Source organism: Dermacentor andersoni, chromosome 3 (genome assembly GCF_023375885.2).
Source record: "Dermacentor andersoni chromosome 3, qqDerAnde1_hic_scaffold, whole genome shotgun sequence".
In the NCBI taxonomy this organism is placed as follows: domain Eukaryota; kingdom Metazoa; phylum Arthropoda; class Arachnida; order Ixodida; family Ixodidae; genus Dermacentor; species Dermacentor andersoni.
In genome coordinates, this window is record NC_092816.1 from 11,839,789 (window position 1) to 11,866,046 (window position 26,258).

The window sequence follows — 26,258 nt, forward strand, 5'->3', positions numbered from 1 at the left end:
CCCCCGAGTTCAAGAGAACAGAGTTTGAAAACTCCTGCACTAGATAGAAACCAGCCATGAGCTCCAATATTTCATTACATGCTCTCAGACAACTGAGGTCGAAAATTCATATTCCCCATCAATTACTGCTACAAACAGCAACAAAAACAGCAACAGCTGCTGTAGCTTTTGAGGTATATGCACGCACAAAAAGCCCAGTGATGCAGAGGGCATAGCAGCCCAGAATGGAAGGGAATTTTACACCAGTGGCTGCTTTTCCTTTCATATTTCAAACATGCTCACACAAAAATTTTAAGCTGCCATTCCATCTAAAACACTACATTTTGCATGTGCATTTATCGTATTGAGTGATTATATTTTGTAGGCTTCATTCAGCTTTCGTTTTTACAGTTAGCAGGTAGGTGCTTTGCCAGCTCCACATATAGAATGGAAAATATGCTAAAGTGACAAAATTTCTTTTTTTCTTCCTGACAAGGCATTTCGACTGCATGCAATCATAGTAGCATTAAATTTCCTGTCTGAACAAATGGAGCTCACAAGCATGGCAAAGAGAATATAAGGCAAGCAAGAGAAAGCAGACAAGTAATGATTAAAAGCAGCATGCACAAGCTCTGAAAATTGTGCATATGCCTGAATAGCTGTGCTGTGCCTTGTTTCAACGAGAGTAACAGTGCAATCCAAAGCCCCATATTGTAAAATGTACTCTGTGTGCTTACTTGATATCAAATCCTTCTTTCTTGCTTGTTTCTACGAGCAGTTCTTGTTCAACAAACTTTGAAGACTCCGCTGCCTCTCCTTCTGTAGCAGAGCCATTGTCACCACTGTCATCACATGTCACATCTGAGGTGCACTTGCCACTACAATCATAGATGGAAAACACATCCTCATGCTGTTCAGAGTCATCTGTTGTCCTCCCTTCCTGCCTAACTTCATCAACCTCTCCTTCACAGCCATCTGGTGCGCCTCTGTCACTTTCCACAAATGCATAACATCCAGAGTCTCTCATGGAACCAGTCGACTCAGTCATCGCAGCAAAACATGCAACACCAGTCCTGCCCTTCTCGCTGAATGGGGCCCCTTGCGAGGAGTGTAGAGGCTGCCCTTCAGCTTCAACCAGTGCCCGCCTCAGTGGAGCACACACTTTGCCATCAACATTCGTTGCCTCGCCAGCTTCCAATATCACTGTCGTTACACCTTCACTTCCAAATGTTGACAACAGCGTTCTTGGTTTAGCAGTACTGTGGCCTCCTTTGCGTCGTGTTATCACAACTCGTGTCACCTCAAGTTCTAAATCAACTGCTTCACTGGAGTCGGCAGATGATGGTGGAACAACGTCTAGGTTGATAATGCGCCGAATGTGTTCTCGATCAAGAAAGGCAGCACATTCAGCACAGCCACAAGTCTCGGGGACATGCACTTCCTCCGCAGGTGATGCCAGAGAAGACAGCGTGGCACAAGAGACACGAACACTCTGGATGCCCGAGTCATCCTCACGAGAGCTGGTCGAGCTGTCTGTTGATGATATGGTCATCACAGAAACTCCCTGTAGCCAGGTGATGGGAAGCATTATTAGGTATTCACCCTATACTAGCGTTTCAGCACTAAAAGCTCGCGCTCAGCTTGACGACTTATCTCATTGCCGCCCGCCTCTCGCTGCTGCACAAACTTTATCATCATCCGCACCTTCACCGTATCTTCGAACCAGCGACAGCCTTCTTTCCACAGACAGACCATATCTTCAAGATAAAACGCATCAGTTGTCACTCAGCTAACTATGCTAACTCCTTCGCTGCCCGAACAATTGTTGCATCACACATTGCGACTCAAACCGATTTCGCAACCTTTCAGGAACTTTTACGCAATAGTCACGTGTAAATATACATCATGTACTGTTACTTCATACATTGTTCAATGTATATATTGTTTTGATCATTTGTCTTACCGTTCTGCGTGCATTGTACAAGTGTATTCATGTCTCATCAATTTGTTAAGGTGACAACTGAAGCAGTTTCGAGCAACACCTCGTTTTATTTCTTTAACATTGTGCCTATTTAATTCCCTTAATTTGTTTTCTCAGGCAGTTTTCTATTTTATATCAGAGTTTCACTTGACTAATGTAGTTTGCATATTGTTTTACTTGTGTATTCTGCTAGACATCGTACTCTTGTATAACTTTTGTGTTTTCTTTTTAATTTTGTATAACTTTTGTGTACTTTAGTTGTTTTTTTTTTTCTGTAACGCGCAAAGCTCGCATTTTTTCATGTATCGGTTCCCCCTATGTAATACCCCTTCGGGGGCCTTTAGGGGTATTATGAAATAAAAAAAAGAAAGAAATTTGAGGGACCAGCCATGAGCTCCAATATTTCATAACATACAATTAAGACAACTGTAGCCAAAAATTCCTGTTCCATGTACATTGCTGTTGCAACCAGCAACTGTTGCTGCATCTTCCGAGATTAAGCATGCATGAAAGCTCATGTACCCACACCCCTCGAAGCAACATCCTGCTCACGTCACCCAGTGGTGGGCAGAGAGCGCGTTGCGGCTCTTTGGTCCTCATTGCAGCACACTGGCTGGGTGACATAGGCAGAACGGACGATGCAGATGCTGCAGCTTGCCAGTTTCGCTTTCACATGCTCTAACACCCGAACTTCATCGCGCCACATTTTCGCAAGTACCATATTTACCCAAAATGAATGAATATATTTTTAAAGAAAATGGGTCCGAAATTGCCTGGACGTTACAATCAGACACGAAACCAAAACCACGTTCACGGTGTTAGCAACAGCCTACCATCAGACTAGTCAGACGCAGAGTCACCGTCGTATGTTTTTGTGAAGGTTGCTGTGGGTTCATTTCGAGCTCGACTACAATCTGGAGAGGTACTCTTCGATAACTTTTGCAAGATTTCGTGCAACTCGGCATCGGATGCATTGGCTAACACAGCTGCCAGCGTTTTTGGCGCTGTTCCAAGCTCACCACCGATGCACAGTGCCAGGAACGCTGTCAGCTGACTACTTGAACAAGTGCAATGCAAAGAGACTTAAAATTTCGTGAATGTGAAAGTGAAATCTCTAAAAGTGATTGCTCAAGAATACCACATTTGTTTGCTTGGTGCTTGTGGCCAATGAAGCGCCAACGGCAATGACAACACACCACTTCCATTATGAAAGTTCAATAAAATAAATTCCCTTTTTGTGAAGGTAAAAAAAAACAAATGAATAATTAAATGATCTGCCAACTTGTCTTACTACTTCAGAATGCTTACTTTATGCAGATGCGACAACAATTGTTAACACTGATAAATGCCTCCAATCTCTAAAACAAACTAAATAATGACCTGTCAAGCTTGGCAGCTTGGTGCTTCCATAATAAATTGCAAATTAATCCTACTAAAACAAGGTTTGTTGTCTTTCGCTCTCACTAACGTGTACATAATTATATCCTGCCAGTATTTTTAAATCAATTTACAATTGAAGTAGAAGAGGAGGCTACATTTTTGAGAATTCGACTGGACCGTCACTTGAAATTTCACTCACATGTTGCTTACCTGCAAAGAAAAATGGCTTACAGCATACATGTTTTAATTCAATCCTGTGATATATTCTCTCAGCCTACATTACTTTCGTTATACCACGCTTTTATTCGTTCCCATATTAATTACTGCATCACATCGTGGAGCAATTTCTACAGCAGCCACCTCGTCTCTCTTCCAACTTCACAAAATCAATGCATTAGAATACTTACCCATAGTCCTCATCGCAGTGATGCGAAAGCACTCCTACGTGCCAACAACATCCAAATGGTTGATAACACTTTCAAATACAAGCAACGTATATAATTATTCAAGCAAATCAATCAGCTTTCTCTGTTCTTCATGCCTGAATCCAACTTAGTGAGTACTAACTTGACAAGGTTTGCACGTAATCACAATTTTATTTTACCTTCAGTTCATACCAACTATGGCAAACAAACGGCCTGCTTCACCAGAATCTGCCTCTGGAATACCATACCACCGGCAATCAAAATCTCTCCATCAATTGGCAAATTCAAAAAAGAACTGAAAACTTTCCTCACACCCATGACATATTCTGCATAATTGTGGTTCCTTCTTTTACTACTTTTTCTTGTCCCACTCCCTATCATACCTACCTATCCGATGATATTGATGAAGCATGTATCAGGCGTTGTTTTACATTGCTGAAAATAGTTAATTCGGGTTTAATGGCACAAAAGCGACTAAGGCCATGCTGCGCCAGCCACAAGGTATTAGGCAATCAAATGTTAAAGCAGCAAAAGCTGCGTTACTTTATAGTCTGTGTGAAAAAACGGTTTCTTCTAAAAAGCTCAACAAGTCAGTGGAGGGCACTAGCGGATCATCTCCCGGTATTGAGGCAGGGTGCAAAGGTATGTGTAGGTTATAGAGATTCCATAAAAGCTTCCATCTCTCTGTTTCAGTATGTGGACATGTCATAATAATGCGCATTACTGTAAGTGGTTCATGGAACTTCTCGCAAGTTGGCAGGTTTTCGTTTTGAAGTAGAAAGTTGTGTGTCAGGTGTGTATGCCCAATTCGAAGTCGACATAGGATCACCTCACAGAAGCGTTGCTGGTGACTGCACGACCTCCACTCGCCAAGCAGGGGTTTTATTGTCTGTGACCTGTTATTTGTGCAAGAGTCCCATTCTAGTTGCCACTTTGATGCCAGGGCCTTGTGAATCACTCGGATACTGTCTTTGTATGGAAGTGTCGCTTGCGTTATGCCTTTGTGCACTGCTGTGAACGCGCATCTATCTGCTGCTTCATTCCCTGGTATCCCAACATGGCTTGGGACCCAGCAGAATCGTATGGTTATTCCGTATTTATTATAGGCCAACATGTTTAGGATATCGCCAAGCAGGGGTTCAGACGCGGAGTTAAGGTTTAGAGCTCTGAGTGCACTTAACGAATCGGTATATATGATAGCATTTATCTGCTTGTCGGTGGTAATTTTTTTTTTTTTTTTACTGCTGTCCATATCACATAAACTTTGGCGGTAAAGACTAAAGAAAAATTATTTATCCGAATGCTATTTTCCTAATTTTTCATTATTATTTCGACACCTATGTATTCATGTGTTTTAGAGCAATCAGTGTAAAATTCCATGAAATTTTTATATTTTTCTTGAATAGCTCAGAACTCTTGTATTATGTGTTCTTGTGGAATGTCTTTTTTCTTTAAATGTGTTAGTGTCCAGTCACATAGCTGTGAAAAGTTGTACCATGGGGGCAATCTTGATAGCCTTTCAGCAACCTGCAGGACCTCATGAACTTCTTAAGTCTGACAGTATTCTTCGTGTCGTAAGATAAGTGGCCGAATCATGTTTGGTTTGCTTGTGTAGTGTACCCGTGATTTGCACTGTGTTAGGATGCTGTAGCATATACAGTGGAACCTCGGTTATACGTCCCCCGGTTTTGCGACGGATTAGCACAGTCCCGGCGAAGCCCCCTTAGATGCAATGCATTAAAAACCCCAGTTATACGACGCAATTTTACGCCTGACCCGCGTTATACGACGACTCTCGTGAAGCGCGGGACGAAATTGAGGACGAAAGAAAAGTGCTGCGGGTCTCTTTCCTCGCTCCGTCTCTCCACATGCAGAACGCTTGACACCAATCGACCGGTTCACTCCGGCGCAGCTTTCTTCCTTGCCTCGTCTCATCGTTCGTTTCTCTCTCACCCACCAGCAGCCACCCGCGACACTCGCTGAGCAGAAATAGCGCCTTTTCTTCTCCACAATCACTTTCTCCCTCTCTTCTCATTGGTGTCACCTCTCGTCTCGTTGGGGAAGCGTTTCTCTCTCCCCCCACCAGCAGCCGCCTGCGATGCCCGCTGTGCTGAAATAGCGCCTTTTCTTCACCACAACCACTTTCTCCCTCTCTTCTCGGCGGCATCACCTCTCGTCGCATTGGGGAAGCGTTTCTCTCCTTCCAGTTTCCCAGCAGCAGATCGCCGACACGGTAGCACGGAGAGACCCAGGTTTATCGCACGTGTTCTTCTTCATAATCCTAGCGACCAGCGTTCAGCAGAGGTTTTGAGTTATGTGGAGCAACGCAACGCACGATGTCCCGAAAGCAGACAGTTCTGTCGCTTGGCGATAAGCTGAATATTATCGAGGAAGCGGAAAAGCAGCATGGAGCCACGAAAGCCAGCATTTCCCGGAACCTTAAGATACCGGAACCTTTGCTTAAGACGATCCTGGCAAACAAAGTGGTGATATTGCAGAATGCCAACAAGTTCGGGCTCAAGCGGAAAGCGGCAAAAGAAGGACAGCATGAGAAGTTAGAAAAAGTTCTCGTCAAGTGGCTGCATCAAGCACGGAGCTCTGTGATTAACATTGACGGCGCCATTCTAAAAGAAAAGGCGAACCTTGTGGCATGCGCCTGGACATCGACGACCTTCAGGCATCAAACGGGTGGCTGGATCGCTTTAAAAAACAAAACAGGATTCTGTACAGCCACTCCTGCGGAGAAAGCACTTCCATGGACGTTTCGACGGTGAACGAGTGGATGGAGTCGCTGCCGGAGAGGATTGCTGCATACAAGCCCTGCGACGTTTTCAACGCCGATGAAAGCGGTATTTTTACCATATGCAGCCTGAGCAAACCCTTGCGTTTAAGGGCGACAGCTGTCATGGTGGCAAGCAGAGTAAAGAACGTGTGATGGCACCCTTGCGTTTAAGGGTGACAGCTGTCATGGTGGCAAGCATAGTAAAGAGCGTGTGACGGCACTATTTTGTGCTAACGAGGACGGTTTCGAAGGCTGCCCGCGCTCATTGTTGGAAAGTTTGCAAAGCCACGGTGCTTTAAGATCTTGTGCAGCTACAACTTCAACAAAAAGGCGTGGATGAGGTCTTTGCTCTTCAGCAATTTTTTGCAGCAGCTGGATAACAAAATGGGTGCTAAGGCAAGGAAAATATTGCTTTTTGTGGACAACGCACCGTGCCACCCACCCGACACGTCCAGCCTGAGGAACATAAGGGTTCTTTTTATTTTTTTTTTTTTCCGCCAAAATGCACAAGCCGGCTGCAGCCACAGGATGCCGGCATCATTAAGTGCGTAAAGCAAGGGTACCGGAAGCGGTTAGTGCAGCGTTGGCTGGAGGCTATGGAGCGCAGCGAGTCGGAAAAAATATCACTGTGCTCGACGCCATGCATTTTATTGCCAGTTCGTGGAACGTAGTGTCGCGAAGCACAATCGCTAACTTGTTCATGCACTGTGGCTTTAAGCGAGAGACTGCCTCCTCTGCTGGCGACGCAACAACCTCGATGCCGCTGGAGGTCGATGCAGGCCTTGCCGACGACAATTTCGAGGATTTAAACCTCACCACGACCTTCACCGAGTACATGGAGGCCGACGACAATGCTGCGATCTGCGGAGAGGTGTCGCTAGATGACGCCATCGAGGAGGCTTTGCCTAGTGCCGGCACCGCTGCGACATCGGACGAGGACAACGACGACGCCACAGATGCCGTGCCTGTGCCTACCACGTTTGCCGAGGTGCTACGGCACATAGACGACATCCGGAACTTCATCTGTTCACGCGACGCCGCAGAGGACCTCCTTTTGGATGTTGCCCAACTCGAGCGAAAGCTCTTGGTTCACGGATCAAACAAGGTCTAAAAGAAACTTACCGACTTCTTTTAAAGTTCGCACCGGCTCGCGAGAATTGCGGCAGTGGGCAGTGAAGTGCCATAAAGGTTCGTTTGAATAAAGCATGTTTGGTACCTGTACTGCAGCATTAATTCTTATCACATTTACCTTTTTGGTACTTTGGGTTTCCAAGCCCTGCAGAGTATGTTAGCAGTTTACATTGAAGTTTCTCGTAAATCCATCGTGCAAAATAAGTAGTATTTTTATAGGCATAATTTATGTTCGGATTTTACGATGCCCGCATTTTATGCTTTTTCACAGTCCCAAGAAAGTCGTATAATCGGGTTTGACTGTGTGTTGTGGTGATGACCGAATTCTCAGTAGATAGGAAAGTGTAAGTGGTGCTCTGCGGTGCTGCAAGGAGGGTTCATTGCAGTCAACGTATAAACTTAGGACAGGTGATGTTCTGCAGGCACCGCTCGCCAGTCCTAGGCAGAGATTGTGAACTGGATCGAGTCGCTTAATGTAGGACTACCTAGCTGCACCGTAAACTACCGTAGTCGAGGATGCTCTGTACGAGGGAACGGTATATACGTAATAGACATGTTCAGTCAGATCCCCCAGTGCTTATGGGATAAAACCTTGAGAATATTTAGTGCTTTATTTGCTTTAATTTTAGTTGCGTTAATGTGGGCCAGGAAGTTCAGTTTTGTGTCAAAAGTTGCACCTAAAAATTTGTCGTCTTCTTTGACCGGCTGCATTGTACCATGCAATGTGAGAACTGGAGTGCAGTGTAACCCTCGCTTCTGGGAAAAGAGAACTGTAACAGTTTTGTGGGTCGAAAAACGAGAACCATTTTTGTCAGCCCATTGTGCGAGATTATTTATCGTTATTTGTAGTTGTCTTTTGAAGGTGGGTAGATTTGAAGCGCGGCAAGCCATTTACAAATCGTCGACATATATTGAGTGCATAACAGAGGATGGGATGATCTTATTAACAGAGTTCATTTTTACTATGAAGAGTGTTGTGCTCAGAATGAAACCTTGTGGAACGCCATTTTCTTGTGTAAATGTGCGTGGAAGTATTGTGCCGAGACGTACTTGAGATGTTCTATTTGACAACATGAAATCACATAGACAGTTTAGCATTCTGCCGTGAATTCCCAGGTCAGCCAGGTCTCTCAAAATTCCATATCGCCACGTTGTATCATACGCCTTTTCTAAATTGAGGAAAACCGTGAGACAGTGTTGTTTGTGTAGAAACGCGTCACATATTTCATGTTCTAGTTGCACGAAATGGTCAGTGGTGGAGCAGCCCTTTTTGTATCCGCACTGGTGCATGTTTATTAGGCTTCTTGTTTCAAAGATGAATGTGAGTCGTGTTTAAGGTGCTCTCATAGGATTTGGCTAGACAACTTGTTAATGCAATAGGTCTATAGTTGCTAGGGTATGTGGCTTTACCAGATTTTAGAAAAGGCACTACTACCACATTTTTCCAATTTGTAGGCATTACCCCAGACTCCCATATCTTGTTGAAAAATTTAAGTGCCTCTACCGCTGCTTGAGATAGGTGTGCCAGCATTGTGTAGTGGACACGAACAAGACCTGTTGCCGTTTTTTTTACCAGCAGAAGGAACTTTGTTCAATTCATGTATTGTGAGGGGGTTATTATACATTTCAGCTGAAGCCCCAGTGGTGGGCAGTCTCTTTTTCTCCGTCGACTCTTTATATTTGAAAAATGTATTTGAATAGTTTGCCGAGCTGGAGATGTTGTAAAAGCGTTCACCTAATAAGTTGGCCTGGCCCTGTAGTGCTATTGTGTACGACGAGTACCCTCCTCTAAGTTTCCTCACCTGGTCCTACACTAATTTTGATGTGACCATGCTATTAATTGAAGATATGTATTTTTGCCATGATGATTTCTCCGCCTGTCTTCAAATAAATCTTGCTTCAGCTTTGGCCTGCTTGAAGTTTAAGAGGTTGCTATAGGTGGGGTAGCTCCGTATGATTCCCCAGGCCTTATTTTGTTCTTTTTTAGCGTCGGTACCCTCCTTTGTCCACTAATGGTTTAGCTTATTGCGCACAATACCCGATGACTGGGGTATCGCCTTTTCTGCCACTGAGATTATGACCTCAGTGAATGTTTTGTTAAGTTCAAGAATGCTTAGGTCTGGCAAAAAGACATCTTCCAGTTTTGAGTTCTCCATAAAAACTGGCCAGTTAGCGAGCTGTAATTTCCATTGGCGCGGCCAGGTGCCTAAGGTTGGTGGTGATGATAAGAGTTTAATCACTGCGGGTAAGTGTTCACTACCATATGACGTGCCAAGGGTTTCCCATTTAAGATCATTAAAAGAGATGGTGAGCAAAAAGCTAAATCTAAACAACTGAAAGTGCGGGAAGTTAGTAAAAAGTAGGTCGGGGCACCTGAATTTAAAAGGCAGATATCATTGGACAAAATAAAATCTTCAACCAGCTGTACTCTTTGGTCAGTTTTAAAACTGCCCCAAAGAGTACAATGAGCATTAAAATCCCATACTAAAACAAATGGTTCCGGTAATTTATCTGTTAAAGTTTCTAACTGTTTAGTGATAAAATAGGTGTGGGGTGGAATATACAGTGAGCAAATGGTGATGGTTTTGTAAGACAGAATGGTGACAGCTATGGCCTCGAAAGACGTATTCAATTAATATTTCGGGTAGGAGTACTGCCCTGCACGACTATAGCCACTTCACCTGACAAACACCTGGAACATTCGCGGTCCCTTCAGACAACGGTGAAACCTTTGAGAATTTGACTATTTTTTTGGCAGAGATTTGTTTCCTGGAGACGCACTGCAACTGGTGAAAAGATGATAATGACGTCTTTGATGTCACCTAGATTGTGTATGAGACCTCTACAATTCCAATGGATAATAAAAGCCATTTTGAAATTGAAAGGTAAGAAATGGCACTACAAAAGAATGATAGGTTAGGTGTTAGGTGACATAGATTTAAAAAAGGCTAATAAAAAGGAGTGATAACGTTTAGGTTATCACTCAAGCGAGAAAGCGATTGAATCGCTTTCTTGCTTCAAAGAACAAGATTTTTTCCTTAACAGTTAGTGCAATTACTGTTCTTTTTTCCAGCAAGGGCAAGACTGCGAGTAAGCTGGATGATCTCCTTTGCACTTAACACAATATGGGGAAGAGGCGCAATGGTCAGATTGGTGATCGTTGGAGCTGCATTTAGCAAAAGTTGTTTGTCCTCGGCATGCATGTGAAGCATGACCAAACCTTTGACATTTGAAATATCGCCTGGGGTTCAGAATATATGGTCCGACATTTACTTTTACATGACCTGCATCCGGCGAGGTAAGCATTACGCTTGTTCCAAAGGTGAGTATAACATGTTTGGTCAGGATTTCTTGGCCGTTCTTGCGGATGACTATTCTTTGTACTTTGGTAACATTTTGTTCCTGGAAACCTTCCAGCAGTTCCTCATCGCTTAAGCCAAGAAAGTCTTCCTCAGATATCGCTCCCCTGCTTGTATTAAGTGTTCTGTGGGCCGAAATTGGCACTGTCGCGTCGCCAATACCGGTAAGTTCAGAGGGCTTCTCTGCTTGATCATTATCATTTAGTTCTAGGAGGAGGTCCCCACTAGACATTTTGCAGGCTTTGTATGTCGGTCCGATTTTGTCTTTCAGGCACTTGGCTACCAGGAATGGAGAGAGCTTTCTTACTGGCATGTTGCTTTCGCTGTGGACTACATAGTACTTGGGGAAAGATGGAGCGCTGCAACGAAAGAAGTGGAACGGTGCTTCGGTGCGGTATCTTTTCAGACGCCGATCATACGACAGAGGTTTGCGCTGCCATAAGAAAATGTGTATGTTCGGCAACAGCGCCGACCGCCCACAACGGAGCCCAATGAGGGGACGCGGCAGAGCTTGTGTACAAGCCTGCACAACGCCAGCTGTAGGCTGTCACTATAACCAAATATGGTGTACCCAAGGTAGGATAGCTACACCAGGTTAACCCTTGCCCCCAAGGAGACAGGAAGTAAATGAAAGAAAGAACAAGACAGGAAAGGTCAAAAAGTGAGACAGAAAAGACGGACTTTTCAGGAGAGAGAGAGAGGAAAAAGCAACTGCCGATTTCCCCCGAGTGGGTCAGTCTGGGGGTGCCATCTACGTGAAGCAGAGACCAAAGAGGTGTATTACCTCCACTGAACACCCGGTATCGACTCAACCCCCAGGATCCCCCTTTCCCCCAGACATGGCTAAGCTGCGCACGGTTACACGCAGGAAGGTCCAACCCTTATGTGCTTGGGTATATGGTGTCACAAAACACCAAACGCCTGCTGACGGAGACGGCCCTGCGGGGATTGCTGAAAATAGGTGCGACTTCTTTTTGTTTCCTTTTATTAATTTATTTTTACTATTTTTCACCCTGCAACCATCCAACGACTGCCTAGGAGTGTTGAATTACCTTTGTTTCTTACCCTGTCTAATTCTGGCTTTTGGTTCCTTTGTTCGATGTTCTTTGTTTCTTCTTTTTTTGCCTGCGATGTATTCTATTTTTTGTTTTCGCTGCTGCTGTTCTTTTCTTTCTTTGTTTTGCATGCAATGTATTTTATTGTTTGTGTTCGCTACTGCTGCTTGCTGCTTTAATTTTTCTAAACTCTCTACTATAGGAGGTCCCAATTCAGTCTTCTCTGACTATGGGGCCAACTTCAGTATACACAAATTCTGTAATCAATTTAATGCCTAAATAAAACCACTTCCAACTTCCAACAGCTGAAATTCTGCACATCCCATTTTTCTGATTCCTAACGTGGGGGGCATTCCATACTTTTCTTTTATAAGTTAGGAGCATGTTACATTCATTGGCAGTTTTATTTTTTAAGTTCAAGATTTTAGATTTCAAGTGTGAATCAAATAGTCTTTGTTATTCTATTCTTATTCGATTTAAGAATTCCCTATTCCGAGTCACTAAATGAGCATGATCCCTTTATTGCAGCATCCAAATTTGCTGCTTCAATTTAGGCAAGGTCATTTGCAGAAGGCTAATTATTTTACTCATTTCGACATGCTTAGATTTCTTTAAAATGGTGTACTGCTCTGTACTACTACACTTGGCTCCTTCCAATAGCACTACACTCTGCTAAATGCATCTGGTAATGTGCTTTTCTTTTTTCACTATGGTCACTGTCAGCGTGCATCAGTTACAATCACCCTTCTTCTGTTTTCCATTTACAAGCTTCTCAGTTTACCTGAAGTACAGTTGTCAATAGCATCAAATGTATCAAATAAAATAAATGTTTTTTACTGCCAGAAAACTATATGAAACCTTTATATTTAATCTCTTCAGTCCGATAGTACCCAATTGGGTATGTTGCTGTTAATGCTTTTCAAGATTAGCCCCAGCAGTAATTACATAAAGTATTCATCCCCAATATAAAGTCTCAGGCATACGGAACTATGTGAAAGTGGTTCAGGTGCACTATTGCTGTCATAAAGAAAGTTGAAGTGGAATTCAGCTTTTGTGGAAATTCTCACTATTTCGGTCTGGACCGTTGTGTAGTCATAGGTGCCGAAAGGAAGCCATAAAGTGCTTTTTGATAAAGGCCAATTGGCACAATAATAGAGGATGCTGCATCAGCACGCCATAGTGATGCAAGATGGTAGATCTTCATCTCAATGTATTAGCCAACAAAAACAGTTCTTACGACAAGGTCACAATGAAACGGTTACTTTCTCCTTTTACGTGGAGATGATGTTTTTGGCATCTAACCAGGGTACTTAACCAAATACTTGTTTCCTTTTTCTTCTTTTTTTATGTTGTTGATATACCAGTCGGCAATGTAAAAATATTTGGTATTCGATTTGATTAGAAAATTTCTCCATTCAATCACCCCTAAAAAATGCATGCAAAATTTGCAGATTTTTCACATACAAAACTGAGATGGTTAAGCATAATTTTTTTGTGTAGTAAACAAGAAACTGCTTTTGCTTTCCATTAAAGGCATACTGCCACAAAAATTCTAACTTGGAATAACGAGTACATAACCGTATTTACTTGCATAATGATCGCACCCCTGAATTTTGTCGCCAAATTTTATTTATTTTTTCTCTTTCCCGCGTAATGATTGCACCCCGAAGTTGCCACAGTGATATGTCATAAGCCAAGTCTAGCTAATGATGATCGCGCTTACTACCCTGTCAAATGCTGTCAAATTCTATGTGAACGACTCTTCAAGACATACCAAGCGATCTGCTCGCACCAAACATTCTTGAGCAGATGCCCCATTTCATTCCTTTCATCCCTTTCCGCACTTCCATGAAAAAAGAAAGCCCCAACGACACTTGCCTTGGCTTTATTATTTGTAGGCTTTATAATGGTGGTGGTCAACAACAACAAAAAGAAGGTGCCTTTCGATTCTTCTCATCTGCACTCGAGGGCACGCAACAAATCGCGAGCAGCAATGATAGTAGCCATGCTTACACTGATACGTTAGAAGTGTACCCTTTTCATACCCCGACGCTTGTAACACAGCTAAAATATTCACCCACCATTTAGCGGAAACATGCCGTATTAGGATAGTAGCAAAGACAAATGCAGCAGTTTTCGCAGCATGCCCGCCATGTGTTTCTATGTCCTTGGCAGCTAAGCGCGCCCATCTGTTTCTGTCCCCTCAAAGTGGACATGGCTATGTTATTACCGTAAACTTGCCAATATTAACAATATTATTCATTACTGATACAGAAGAAACTGTTTCAATGCACGTAATGTACTCGGGAGAAAAAAAAATACGCGTTCGGCTAGCTGCGCCAGCCACCATTCTTGTTTTGGTGTCCCGCACTGTTACAGCGGCAGCCGCCTGTTTGTTGAGCTGTTGTCATTCCGCAGCAAATGTGGGACGACAAAAAATTTGTTTCTTTTTGCGGGAAATTTAACCCATGTAATGATCGCACTCCTGAATTTGCGTCAATTATTTTAACAAAGAAGTGCAATCATTATTGCTGCTAGCTCACAGGCATCATCTGTAAAGTATCGATAGCCCCAAATGCCGCTTAGAACACATTTTAATTCAATTTTGAAGTTTTTGCATGCGGCGAATTAGAGAATGCAGCACCTATCAGTGCAGTCATCAGCATAGGTCTTATTTGTAAACACTGTTACATCACGAGTTTCGGCAATTGATTTCGGTGATGTGCAATGTCATTGACTTGTCATTGGCTTGTCTCGGAAGACATTCCAGCCCTGTTTGCAGTTGCTGTCTTGCAATGAACACACACGAAGCGCACATGCAAACTACTTACTCTTTACAGACTGCCAGGTTACCGATGCTGTGACCAGCAGAAGCAAAGCTGGTGGCAACATCTTGTGATGATTTGATCAATTACAATACATCTTATATTTCTTTTGTCAGGCTTGTTGAAGGAAATTACTATAAAGGTACAATACCTTAACGATTATGTTGCTACTAACAGTTCAGACCACCAGTTAGGTAGAACATGTTATAGTTGCAGTAGTACGTTTTCGTACTCTCTGGTTAGACGCTGTGTCACCGAATGTCGCTACCAGCATTGCTGCCCTACACCCCTCCAGTTACTGAGAAAATGACAAACAGTAAGAAGTTTGCAGACATGCTAAAACATGGCATAAACTCTCTAATGCTGGAATCATACTACATAGTGGACTTCTGTCCAACGATGCATTATGATGGTGCAGCAATGCACAGGTTTCCCACCAAACCAGTGTCAAACTAGCAGATGAAAAATGAGCACAGAGAGCATGATAGACAGTACGCTGGCATGGGTCACAGGTCTACGCACCCATGTGACAACTGCAGTTTACAAGCGTGCCTGTTATGTCACAGGGCACACAGTGTACTTCGAAATCGAAACCACAACTGGTCATGAGATACGAGCACCTAACTACACAAATTCGCGTGCTGGAGCAAATTAGTTTCTTTAGCATGATTACTGGGCCAATACCTACTGATTAAGCGCAAAAGCAGAACCCAAAGAATTTTGTGGAAGTACTGCTTCAAAATTCTTTTTTTTTTCAGCACATCTGTTCTTATGGCAAGATACACACAGCAGTAGAAAATGAATTTGCATAACCATCAAAATAAGGTGCACTATAGAGAGTAATGACAATCAACTATGTGTGATAAAAAGGCAAATAATCCAGCCTTAGCAACTGTTTGGAACATATTATAACTCTAGAAAAAATTTTTTTTTGGGGGGGGGGGGGGGGGGGGCGATAGCACTTTCTTTTTTTTTCTCTCTTTAGAGCTTATCGTGAGTACATAGGTACATTTCCAGGGATACATACATGCTTTATTGATGATGATGTAAGTTTATATGTAGCACACAAGTAGCAACGAACTTTGAACAGCAGAGACTAACAAGCGACATATTGTTTTTAGATCACAGTGACTTTTTCAACAGCTTTGCTGTTACAAATATCACCTGCTTCAGGAACTTGTCTGTATAAGCTTTCACGATACAAGTACCCCTTTTTTGTCCTTTTTGCAGCAAAAGACTTGTAACAGAAAGCTTGGAGACTGACAAGTGAAACTTTTCCACAAACAGAATTGATTTTTATTAAGCTCAATGCAATATTCATAGAATTGTAAATCAAGCACCAAATTCATAAGCATTACGAAAAATTCGGGAGAGTTCGTAAGCACGCGTTATGTACAGTGCATAGAGCAATGGCAGAAGTTTTACTGGTCCCTCACCTGAGGTAGCACCACAACATCTTCATCCGTATGGAGCAGAGACTGACGATATGATATGATCTTTGGCCAAGCATTAGTGTCATCTAATAGTGCATTGTTCTGAGGAAAATAAAACAAATGAATGTCTTTCAATATACAACAAAAATTGTATGGTGCAAGCATTACCTTGCAAGAAACTGCAAATGATTCATGACATTCATAACAGCTCAATAACATCAGTGCTAAAAAGACAAGCAGCATGGCAACTTCTGGAATATGACAAAGCCCCCCAGATTTCTGTGAAAGCTTTAACCCTTTACTGCATGCTATCCATTACAATGGAAAAATTTTGGCAATTCTTGGAGCAAGTTTAGTGCTTACAAGAAGCTCTTGTGCATATGTCAACTTCAGTGCACAACAGAACTTTTCTATAGCTGCCCCAGAAGGTGCCACAAATGACTGCCGTTACCCAACTCTGCTTCAAAGATAGCGTCCTGTTCTTGCAGGTAAGTCACGCGCATTCCCAAACCATTACTTATAACTCTCGTGACATTGCGGTTTGGTGCATATAATTGCCTAAACAGGATAAAAGAAGCCTTCACAGGCAAGACCCATAAATATTGTGGCTAGCCTCGCTTGCAAAGGCTAGATTGACATAGAAAAATGGAGAAAGTGTCTCTGTTGGTAGTGAAGCTTACCTCCTCAAATCATGGGACCCTGAACACCTTTTTATCGAAGTTGAGAAATTAATTCGAAGTTAAAGTAAACTATTTCAGAAATATTTTTATGTAAAAAGCACTTCAATGCGTTCAGCACAACTGGAATTATTGTCAATCAAACGTCCCCTTTGCGATGCTTCCACACCTTCTTCAATGCCTTGCACTGCGAAGGCTACAGCGAAGAGGGCTGTGCCCACAAAGCTTCGCCTACTAAATGTCGCCATGGCGTGCAGTCCACATTTGATTTTCGATGTTCACATAGACCCCACTACTTCCAATTTTGCCACATACCAAACGTAAGCCAAACATGGCTGTCCTGAGCGAGCTGCAGCGTGCTCCACCAGTGGACTCATCACGGCACCTTGCGGCAGCCACAGTATTTATTTATTTATTTATAAAGTGCGGACACGAAGTCCATGCAGGGTGGATAATACGTTATTAGGTCACAGGAAGTAAAGTAATGACAATACAACAAAATGCTGCAACAACAGGACAATAATGCTGATACAAAAAGTAAGCAATCATGATACAGGCAAGTCATTTCAGTCATTAATGGTGCGTGGAAAGAAAGTATTTAAATAGGTTGGTTCGGGCAAAATAGGGGGTTAGTGCATTTTGGTGATGTTGGCGAGTAGGTCTCGTTACTAGTGGACTTACAATGCCGGGTCGAGTGCCACTTTTTTATTAACCGAGAAAGAAAGCCAAACCGGAATTTTTTTCGGCGCAATTCAAGTGTAGGAATATTATTAGACCTCAATAGTTCAGTTGGCAAGTCGAATGTAGAAAATTTGTTGTAAACAAAACGGATAGCCTGTCTTTGGAATCGTTCAAGTTTCTTTATGTTACATTGAGTGTATGGATCCCAGATAATACAGGTGTACTCGAGCTTCGGTCGAATTAAGTAGTAATAAGCAAGCAGTTTAACAGAGGATGGGGCGTGCTTAAGCTTGTATTTGAGAAAGCACAGTTTACGGAAAGCAGAGAAAGATTTATTTTGCATGTGAAGGTTCCAGGACAGGTTGCTGCAAAGGTGGCACCTAAATATTTATAGTTAGTAACTTGTTTAAGTGCAGAGGAGCCTGGCATAGAACATATATGCTAACTAGCAGACTGCAGCTACATGTAACTGTAATGCATATCCACAGCCTTTGCTTTGTGCATGACAGGACTTGAGTGCACGCTCACACTCATATGCTCGTCTGGTCGTGCTACGTGGTGCCCACTAGCTTTGTCGTGCACCAGCTTGGCCGATGGATAGTAGCCACATCCAACTTGGGCATTTTGAAGGGCTATCAATAGCTCAATACGAAGCAACATCTGCCAAGACATCTAACCAGGGGCAACAAGTGAGCATGCACAGGCGAGTGTGCGTGTGGTCTCACCTTAAGTTTCACGTGGTTCGAGGCTAGTTGGGCAGTCAAAACTAGTCAAAATTAGCAAAAACCACCAGCTACGACATCAATAAGCAGGGTGGCCAAAGTTTAATTCCTATGCTGGCAGCCGTGGCCAAGCGTGAGCAGACAATAGTCGGCTTCCTCCAGAAGTTCGTAATTATTATCGAAATTCAAAAGCACATTTTTGCTTTCTGCAGCTTGTTTATTAAACTATGTCAATAAATACACACAGTAACAATAGGAAGAAACGCATTGATCCACACGCCCTCCTTGACTGATGTCCACTATTGGCCAATAGCAGCCGTGTATGGTAATCTGCTATATTGCGAAATAAAGCGTCCAGAAAAGAGTTAGGAGCAGGCTTCTGTTGAAAAGAGAGTGTATGAAAAAAAAAAAAAAAAAAAAAGGTGACTTCGCGCTCCACTTGCGAGCTACATGTGCAGAGCACAACTGCAAAATTTGGCCGAGATGTTCACAGCAGCGTATGCTATCCACAGACTGTGCTTTTTCACCATGCCCAAGGGGTGGTTCAGGACCCCTTTAAAGAACCAATTTGAAAAATTATTCCGCTATAACACTCCTTAGAGGGCACTTAACAACTTCCAGCATATAACCAAAATTTGCTATGTGGCCTGGAGAGGGGCCCTTTAAGCTTCATCCTAATACCAAATGGCTTCCTAACCTCTAAAGCACTGAAAAAAAAAAAAAAAAAAAAAAAACGAGAGTTCCGACTAAACACTCGCACCATAGCAGGTGTAGTTTCATTTTCAATCACAGGTTGAAATGCAAGAGAAGTACCTGGTTCAGGCTGAAAGGAATGTGTTCCAATCCTGACAGCAAGGTGGCAAGCAGGTCCAAGTACTGCATAAACACAAAGCGATATCGTACAGCAATGAAATATAACTTAATTTAACAAATAACACTTAGACAGTCTAATGCAAAGCATTAATAACAAATAATAATGTTAATATTACAGTACATGTCAGTCTGCATGGGGCTTCCAATATAATAAACATTGTTTCGGTACACGAACCGATTCCGCATTCACATAGTGATGAGGCCTATCAGCATGTTATAACACTCCAATCCATGCATGCCACGCAAGGTTTGTCCTGTTTCTACAGTCTTACTTGTGGATCTCTAAGGAGAGAATTCGATGAGTAGCCTTTGCGCAGCAGCCGCAAATTCTGGCGGAAGGACAGCATATAGCTCTCCAACAGTCCCCCATTCAGGCTAGCCAAGAGCCAAGCACGGCCATATCCAAGATCTGTGGACACTGACGGCAAGGAAGCAATTTCTTGCTGGGCTGCAGGGTGCGTGAACTTGCGCACCCATGGCCAATAGCCCCACTGGGGCTCTTGCAAACTGGGCAGGAAAAAGATATAGCACTTGTAGGAAACAAAAGGCTCCAAAACACAAAAGGTAAAATCTTGCTGCAAATCACAGAACAAACCTTAACTTCCAAGAAAGCAGACACACAACAGTTTAAATAGGCTCAAATGAGCGAACGACGTCAGTTTTTACCCATAGAGAAGCACCCTGTCAAGGTGTTCGCATAACCAGCAAGCTTCTGGAGTGTCTTCTGTCAAAGCACCGGTGCCAGCAGGCTCTGCGACATTCTGCACCTACAATCAGACAAACAGTCACAAAGCCAAACGCACTAAAATAATTTTAAATGTATGACGTGCTGTCGTGAAGTAGGCTACAAATACGGAACTAAGTTATAAAACATTTTTTTCATTGAAATCAATACCTTCGTTTCTACTGGTGTAAGGCTATCGTTGCAAAGTTTTTCCAAATTGTCGAACACTACAGTGTGAACCGCTAAAGCAGTTTTTAGCTTATCTCTCTGGAATATCTTTGGGTTAAAGAAATCTATAAACGTTCGTGCGCTCAGCTGAGTTTATTAAATGACAGAGACGCTGTCTGGTGTTTAGTAAACAGCACACGTCAAAAAGTTGTCAAGCGCATACCTGCTTTATAGCCTCTTGAAGCGCTGTCAGAAGACAGTTTTTTGCGTCGTGGTCGGAAGAGCCGAGCTGCTTAACATCGAAAACAGGAACGATCCCAAATCGCGACATGGCGCCTAAGTGATCATTTGACAGCAAACACTGCGGTCAACATTTGCCAAGTGAACAACATAAGTGACACACCAAAGCAGCCGCTCGACTAACACCACTTTCACATGTACAACAGCTTCCGGGTGTTTTGGAAACTACTCTCTCTAGGCGGGACACGGCGCAAGGCTCACCAACTGAACATCAATCGAACTCTCCGCACCACTTTCCGAGACGGTTACTTTCGAGCCACGCTCGTGCATTATATGACAGACGTTATCTGAGCTAACAGACGCCCCGCTGGCCTCAGGAGCGTTCGAGTGGTACATTTATAACTTCACGATAGTTTTATCTACAAGTCCTAAAGTGCTTACAGCCGATTTTAAGTGACGCTTATTTTTCTTTCCGCATGTCGCACAACAAAACAAAACTTGATTTCCGAGACCAGCGTCCCCCTGCCGACGCCTAGCTCAAGCTCTGCTCATAAAATTGCTTTATAAGCAACCAACATAAAACTAAGCATTAGTTACAAACACTTTTTTGTAAATGAGATAATAGAGTTGTATTTTGCATAGGTATTTTGTTCAGTGCATTTTATTCACAAGTTCCCACGAAGCCATGGACAAGCCAGCCGAGCCACAGCCGCGAGAGTTCAAAGGTTTGAAACGTAAAAATGCGCAAAGTTGGTTCTTTAATCTATGCATAGCCCATAGAGAAAGAAAATTTCTTTCTTAATTTTTTTCTCTATGCGTAGCCTCTGAAGTTTCTGCGTATTCTATGGTTTCTACAGCACGTGCCAAAGTTGCCTAGCCGCTTATCCCGGAAGCACCTTTAAGCACGTTCTAATGGTTTAACATCTGAGAGGTAACGGACTTAGCTGCGTTATACTTTTTTTCTTATAATTTGTGGAAACGTGCAATGGGAATCTATGTGACGGTCAACTTGGACGTTGAGCCGCTAACTGCCGAGCTTTTTTTCCCGCTCGGTCTTTCCGCTGGAAGCTCCGTCGACCTGATAGTTGCCCCTCCGTCCCAACCAAAGGCGGACGGCAACAAAAGCTCGTTTTCCCTGTGTCATGCCCTTGTGTGCGGTAGGAAGGTTCCCATTGCCAGGAACAACTTCGACAAGAGTTTTGAAGCTCCTTCCGTTCCAAAGGGTCTGTGCGTCCGCTCGCCCCTAGTCAACGGACAGCGCATATGTCAGTTAAAAAATGTTCGTAAGGGGGCATCGGAACGACCGTGTTCACCATCAGCTGCTGCGTCGACCAAATCAGCAGCGATAATACCACAAACGACGTTAGCGTCCGCTGACAGTGTTGACACGATCGTCGCGGACGACCCCGAAGAGTGCAAAAAAGCCCTCGATGACATCATGAAGTCTGGAGAGCCTGAGACCAAAACAGTATTTGTGTGCACCGAGTGTCCCCACCGCACTTTCGACAAGGAAGATGCGGTGGAGCATTGCAAGTCACATCTCGCTTCCAGCGGCACAGCGGATGCACCGAGTACGGCGAAGGCCTTGCCAAGGTTTCCAACGAAGCGCGAGAGGCCTCCCAAAAAGAGGTTTCACTGCAGTACGTGCACCAAGTCATTTCCCTCAAAACAGTCTTTCCAGACGCACCTGCTCAACCACACAAGCCGTGGCTCAACGCTTCCTTTAGTGACTGTGGTAAAACGTGCTAGTGACGCGCCGCTCATGAAAGAGTCGGTAAACTGCTTACAGAATCCTGTTTTAAAGGCCACGTCTGATTGCCCACAAACATTGCCTTCTCGTGCTCTTGAAGGGTATGCAGACCCAGCGCAAAATGCACCGATTTTAGGCGATTCCATCATTAACGAGGACACTGTATTTAGGTGTTTGGGATGTGCTGGAAGGTTTGCATCACTGTCTGATCTCGATGCCCATCGTCAGTCTGTGCATTCAGATTCACATTTCTGCCATGTCTGTGGGGAAGTGTTCAGCGAGGCATTTAACCTGGAATCGCACGTGTCAGAGGCTCATGGAAAAGGCATCTGCTTTTACTGTACACTCTGCCTGATGGTCTTTGTTGGCGAGGAATCCTTCAAGGACCACAAGGCGCAGTGTGGTGTTGCCTGTGCTACATCCAAGCGCAAAAGACGTGAATTTATCTGCTCCCGCTGTTCTTTCATCACTGATGCTTACTCCAAGTTGTGTGACCATGTGGTCGAGAAGCACCCTAATGTGGCAGTGCACCAGTGCGAACAATGCCAGAAACCTTTCCTCCATAGTGCCATGCTTGAGCATCACTGCAAAACAGTTCACAAGAAGACAGATCAACAAACAGCCAGAGAGAATGTAAATGAGAAGAACTCAACGACGCGTCTCTATCCGTGCACCTTCTGTGACCGTGTGTTTAGGAGCCACAGAGGCATCCAGGCGCACACAAACATTCACAAGAACCTCCGGCCATACGAGTGCCGCAAATGCGGTGCCTCACTAACATCAATGACTAACCTTAAAGCACATATGGTCAGTATCCATGGCAACCCTGGTGACAACGCAAAGTGCCCTCACTGCCCTAAGGTCAGTTATATTTTTTGCTTGCCTGATTGTTCATTACAGTGCCCTAGTGTTACTGCAGATCATCTGCACAAAATTTATTGTTGTCGCCACTGCATAATCAATAAATTTTGCATAATATGTGAGTTAGTATGGGGGTCACCACATAGCTGAAACCACTTTAAACATTGATCACTTTTATGTATTCATTAGCAATATTCCTTGTTTGTCCAATAAATTTCCCTGAAAACAGTTTTGATGTTTAAGTTTGAGTAGAATATTTCTCAGACTAATGCAGTAGCATGATTCTACTGGAAAGCGACTGAAAGAATGGATGAACAGCTGGCTTTTGTTGATATTGTTACGTAGGAAGACGCAGACGAAAAGCTATGTACAAGTATATTTACAAGAAAATACGCTGCGCTTGGCCAAGAGGCAACAGCCCGCGCTAGCTTCTCATCGTCGTCGTCGTCTTCGCACTGCTCGCCTTTTCGTGATCGCACATATTGTTCCGTAGCACTACCCCCGGCTGCAAAAGCGCCGTCCCGGAGCGACTAAAGATCGGACTCGGAAGCAGTGTAGTAGGCCTTGAGCCTACTGACATGTACGACATCACTTGATGCCAGAAGAGAGGACGAGGTTGAACCCACAGGAGCAATTTCGTAAGTCACAGGCGTCACCTGGCGCAGCACGCAGTAGGGCCCTGTGTATCGCGAAAGGAGCTTCTCTGAAGGTCCGACGTGACGGGAGGGCGACCACAGAAGCACGAACGCACCAGGCGAAAACTGTACGTCACGATGGCGGGCGTTGTAATGACACTGCTGAGTGGCTTGTGAGCCCGTCAGTCGAGCATGGGCAAGCTGCCGTGCATGGTCGGCAAGGGCGATGGCGTCGCGCGCATACTCGCTTGTTGAGATCGCAGCAGGAGGAAGTGCCGTGTCTAGGGGCAAGGTAGGTTCGCGACCGTACAGTAGATAAAATGGAGAAAATCCGGCGGTGTCGTGCCGGGAAGAATTGTACGCAAATGTTACGTAAGGAAGGGCAATGTCCCAGTCGTGGTGGTCTTTGGAAACGTACTTGGACAGCATATCAGTAAGAGTACGGTTTAACCGCTCTGTCAGGCCATTGGTTTGAGGATGGTATGAGGTAGTCAGTTTGTGCTGGATGGAGCAGGAACGCGCAATGTCAGCGATAACTTTCGAGAGAAAGTTTAGACCACGGTCAGTAAGCAGCTGTCGCGGGGCGCCATGAAGCAAGATAATGTCACGCAAGAGAAAGTCCGCGACGTCAGTGGCGCAACTGGTAGGGAGAGCCCGAGTGATAGCGTATCGGGTGGCGTAATCAGTCGCGACTGCTACTCATTTGTTCCCAGAGGATGACGTGGGAAAGGGACCGACGAGGTCTAATCCAACACGAAAGAACGGTTCTACAGGGACGGTGATCGGCTGGAGATGACCAGCAGGTAGCACCTGAGGTGTTTTCCGACGCTGGCAGGGATCACAGGCAGCAACATAGCGTCGAACGGAGCGAGCGAGACCAGGCCAATAGAAGCGGCGGCGGACGCGGTCGTACGTGCGGGTTACCCCAAGATGCCCTGCAGTGGGTGCGTCATGCATCTCCAAGAGCACAGTCTGTCGTAGCTGTTTTGGCACGACAAGAAGAAGATCAGAGCCGTCAGGGAGGAAATTCCTTCGATACAGAATGCCGCCCTGGAGGACATATCGGCGAACGGATGCGTCGGTAGGTATTGAGCGCAGACGCTCGATAAGTGCTCGCAGCGATAGGTCATGGTACTGCTCATCGGCGATGTTAGCGAAGGCAGACACAGAGAAAATGCCATTAAAGCTACTACTGTCGGCGGCGTCAGGCTCGTCGACCGGGTAGCGAGACAGGCAGTCAGCGTCCTTGTGTAGACGGCCAGATTTATAGGTGACAGTATACGAATATTCTTGGAGGCGTAAGGCCCAGCGACCAAGTCTTCCTGTAGGATCTTTCAGTGAGCATAACCAGCAAAGCGCGTGATGGTCTGTGACAACGGAAAAGGGTCGGCCATAAAAGTATGGGCGGAATTTCGCAACCGCCCAAACTACGGCCAGACACTCACGCTCAATGATGGAATAGTTGCGCTTTGGGGTAAGAGGAGCCTGCTGGCGTAAGCGATAACACGGTCGTGGCCATGCTGGCGTTGTGCCAGTACTGCGCCAATTCCGTGACCGCTGGCATCAGTACGGACTTCGGTAGGCGCAGAAGGATCGAAATGGGCCAGAACGGGAGGCGTTGTGAGAATGTCGATTAGATGTGAGAATGCAGAGGCCTCGTTATCGCCCCACTGGAAAGGGGCGTCTTTTTTCAAAAGCTCGGTTAGTGGTCGTGCTATGGCGGCGAAATTTCTCACGAAACGGCGGAAGTACGAACAAAGGCCGATGAAGCTGCGCACATCCTTGACACACTTCGGAACAGGGAAGTGCACAACAGCATGGATCTTGCCTGGGTCCGGTTGCACTCCGTTCGCGTCAACAAGATGCCCAAGGACGGTAATCTGGCGACGGCCGAATTGACACTTCGATGCGTTGAGTTGCAGACCGGCTCGACGAAAAACGTCCAGGACTGCTGAGAGGCACTCGAGGTGCGTAGCGGACGTTGGGGAGAATATGATAACGTCATCCAAGTAGCACAGGCACATGGACCATTTGAAACCGTGAAGAAGGGAGTCCATCATGCGTTCAAAAGTGGCAGGGGCGTTACATAGACCGAACGGCATCACTTTGAATTGATAAAGACCGTCGGGTGTTACAAAAGCAGTCTTCTCGCGGTCGAGATCGTCCACGGCAATCTGCCACTAGCCGGAGTGAAGGTCAATAGAGGAGAAATAGCGAGCACCGTGGAGGCAGTCAAGGGCGTCATCAATTCGAGGTAGGAAATACACGTCCTTTTTGGTAACCCTGTTAAGGTGCCGATAGTCCATGCAAAAGCGCCATGAGCCATCCTTCTTTTTGACCAGTACAACAGGTGACGCCCATGGACTATATGATGGTTCAATAATGTTCTTGGCAAGCATTTTGCGAACTTCTGCGTGAATAACTTGACGCTCAGCTGGTGACACTCGATACGGGCGGCGATGAATAGGAGGGGCATCGCCGGTATTAATGCAATGTTTGACAGCTGTAGTTTGGGCCAAAAGACGATCGTTAAAGTAAAAAATATTGTGGTAGGAAAACAGAACGCGGTAGAGTTCA

At 44.6% G+C, this 26,258-nt stretch overlaps 2 protein-coding genes across 4 annotated transcripts in view; one reads left to right on the forward strand and one right to left on the reverse strand.

Annotated features, from left to right (window-relative positions):
• Window positions 1–20,966, reverse strand: part of LOC126520918 (pleckstrin homology domain-containing family M member 2-like) — an 87,464-nt gene extending 66,498 nt beyond the window's left edge. The window contains exons 1-6 of one of the 3 annotated variants that reach the window (XR_008610227.2): window positions 20,419–20,966; window positions 19,970–20,070; window positions 19,576–19,810; window positions 19,244–19,306; window positions 16,354–16,452; window positions 717–1,543 (exon numbers count right to left, since the gene is read on the reverse strand). Coding sequence is in view for 2 of the 3 variants with exons in the window: in XM_050169743.3 (XP_050025700.1) it covers window positions 717–1,543; window positions 16,354–16,452; window positions 19,244–19,306; window positions 19,576–19,810; window positions 19,970–20,070; window positions 20,419–20,526 (1,433 nt within the window). In the remaining variant the exon portion in view is untranslated. The remainder of the gene's footprint in view (window positions 1–716; window positions 1,544–16,353; window positions 16,453–19,243; window positions 19,307–19,575; window positions 19,811–19,969; window positions 20,071–20,418) is intronic. The other 2 variants (XM_050169743.3, XM_055065632.2) reach the window with 2 other exon arrangements.
• A 155-nt stretch (window positions 20,967–21,121) lies between these two features.
• The window catches only part of LOC126520919 (uncharacterized), a 37,403-nt gene continuing 32,266 nt past the window's right edge, over window positions 21,122–26,258 (forward strand). The window contains exon 1 of the mRNA XM_050169744.2: window positions 21,122–23,046. Within this exon, the coding sequence (XP_050025701.1) occupies window positions 21,421–23,046 (1,626 nt within the window). The 5' untranslated portion in view covers window positions 21,122–21,420. The remainder of the gene's footprint in view (window positions 23,047–26,258) is intronic.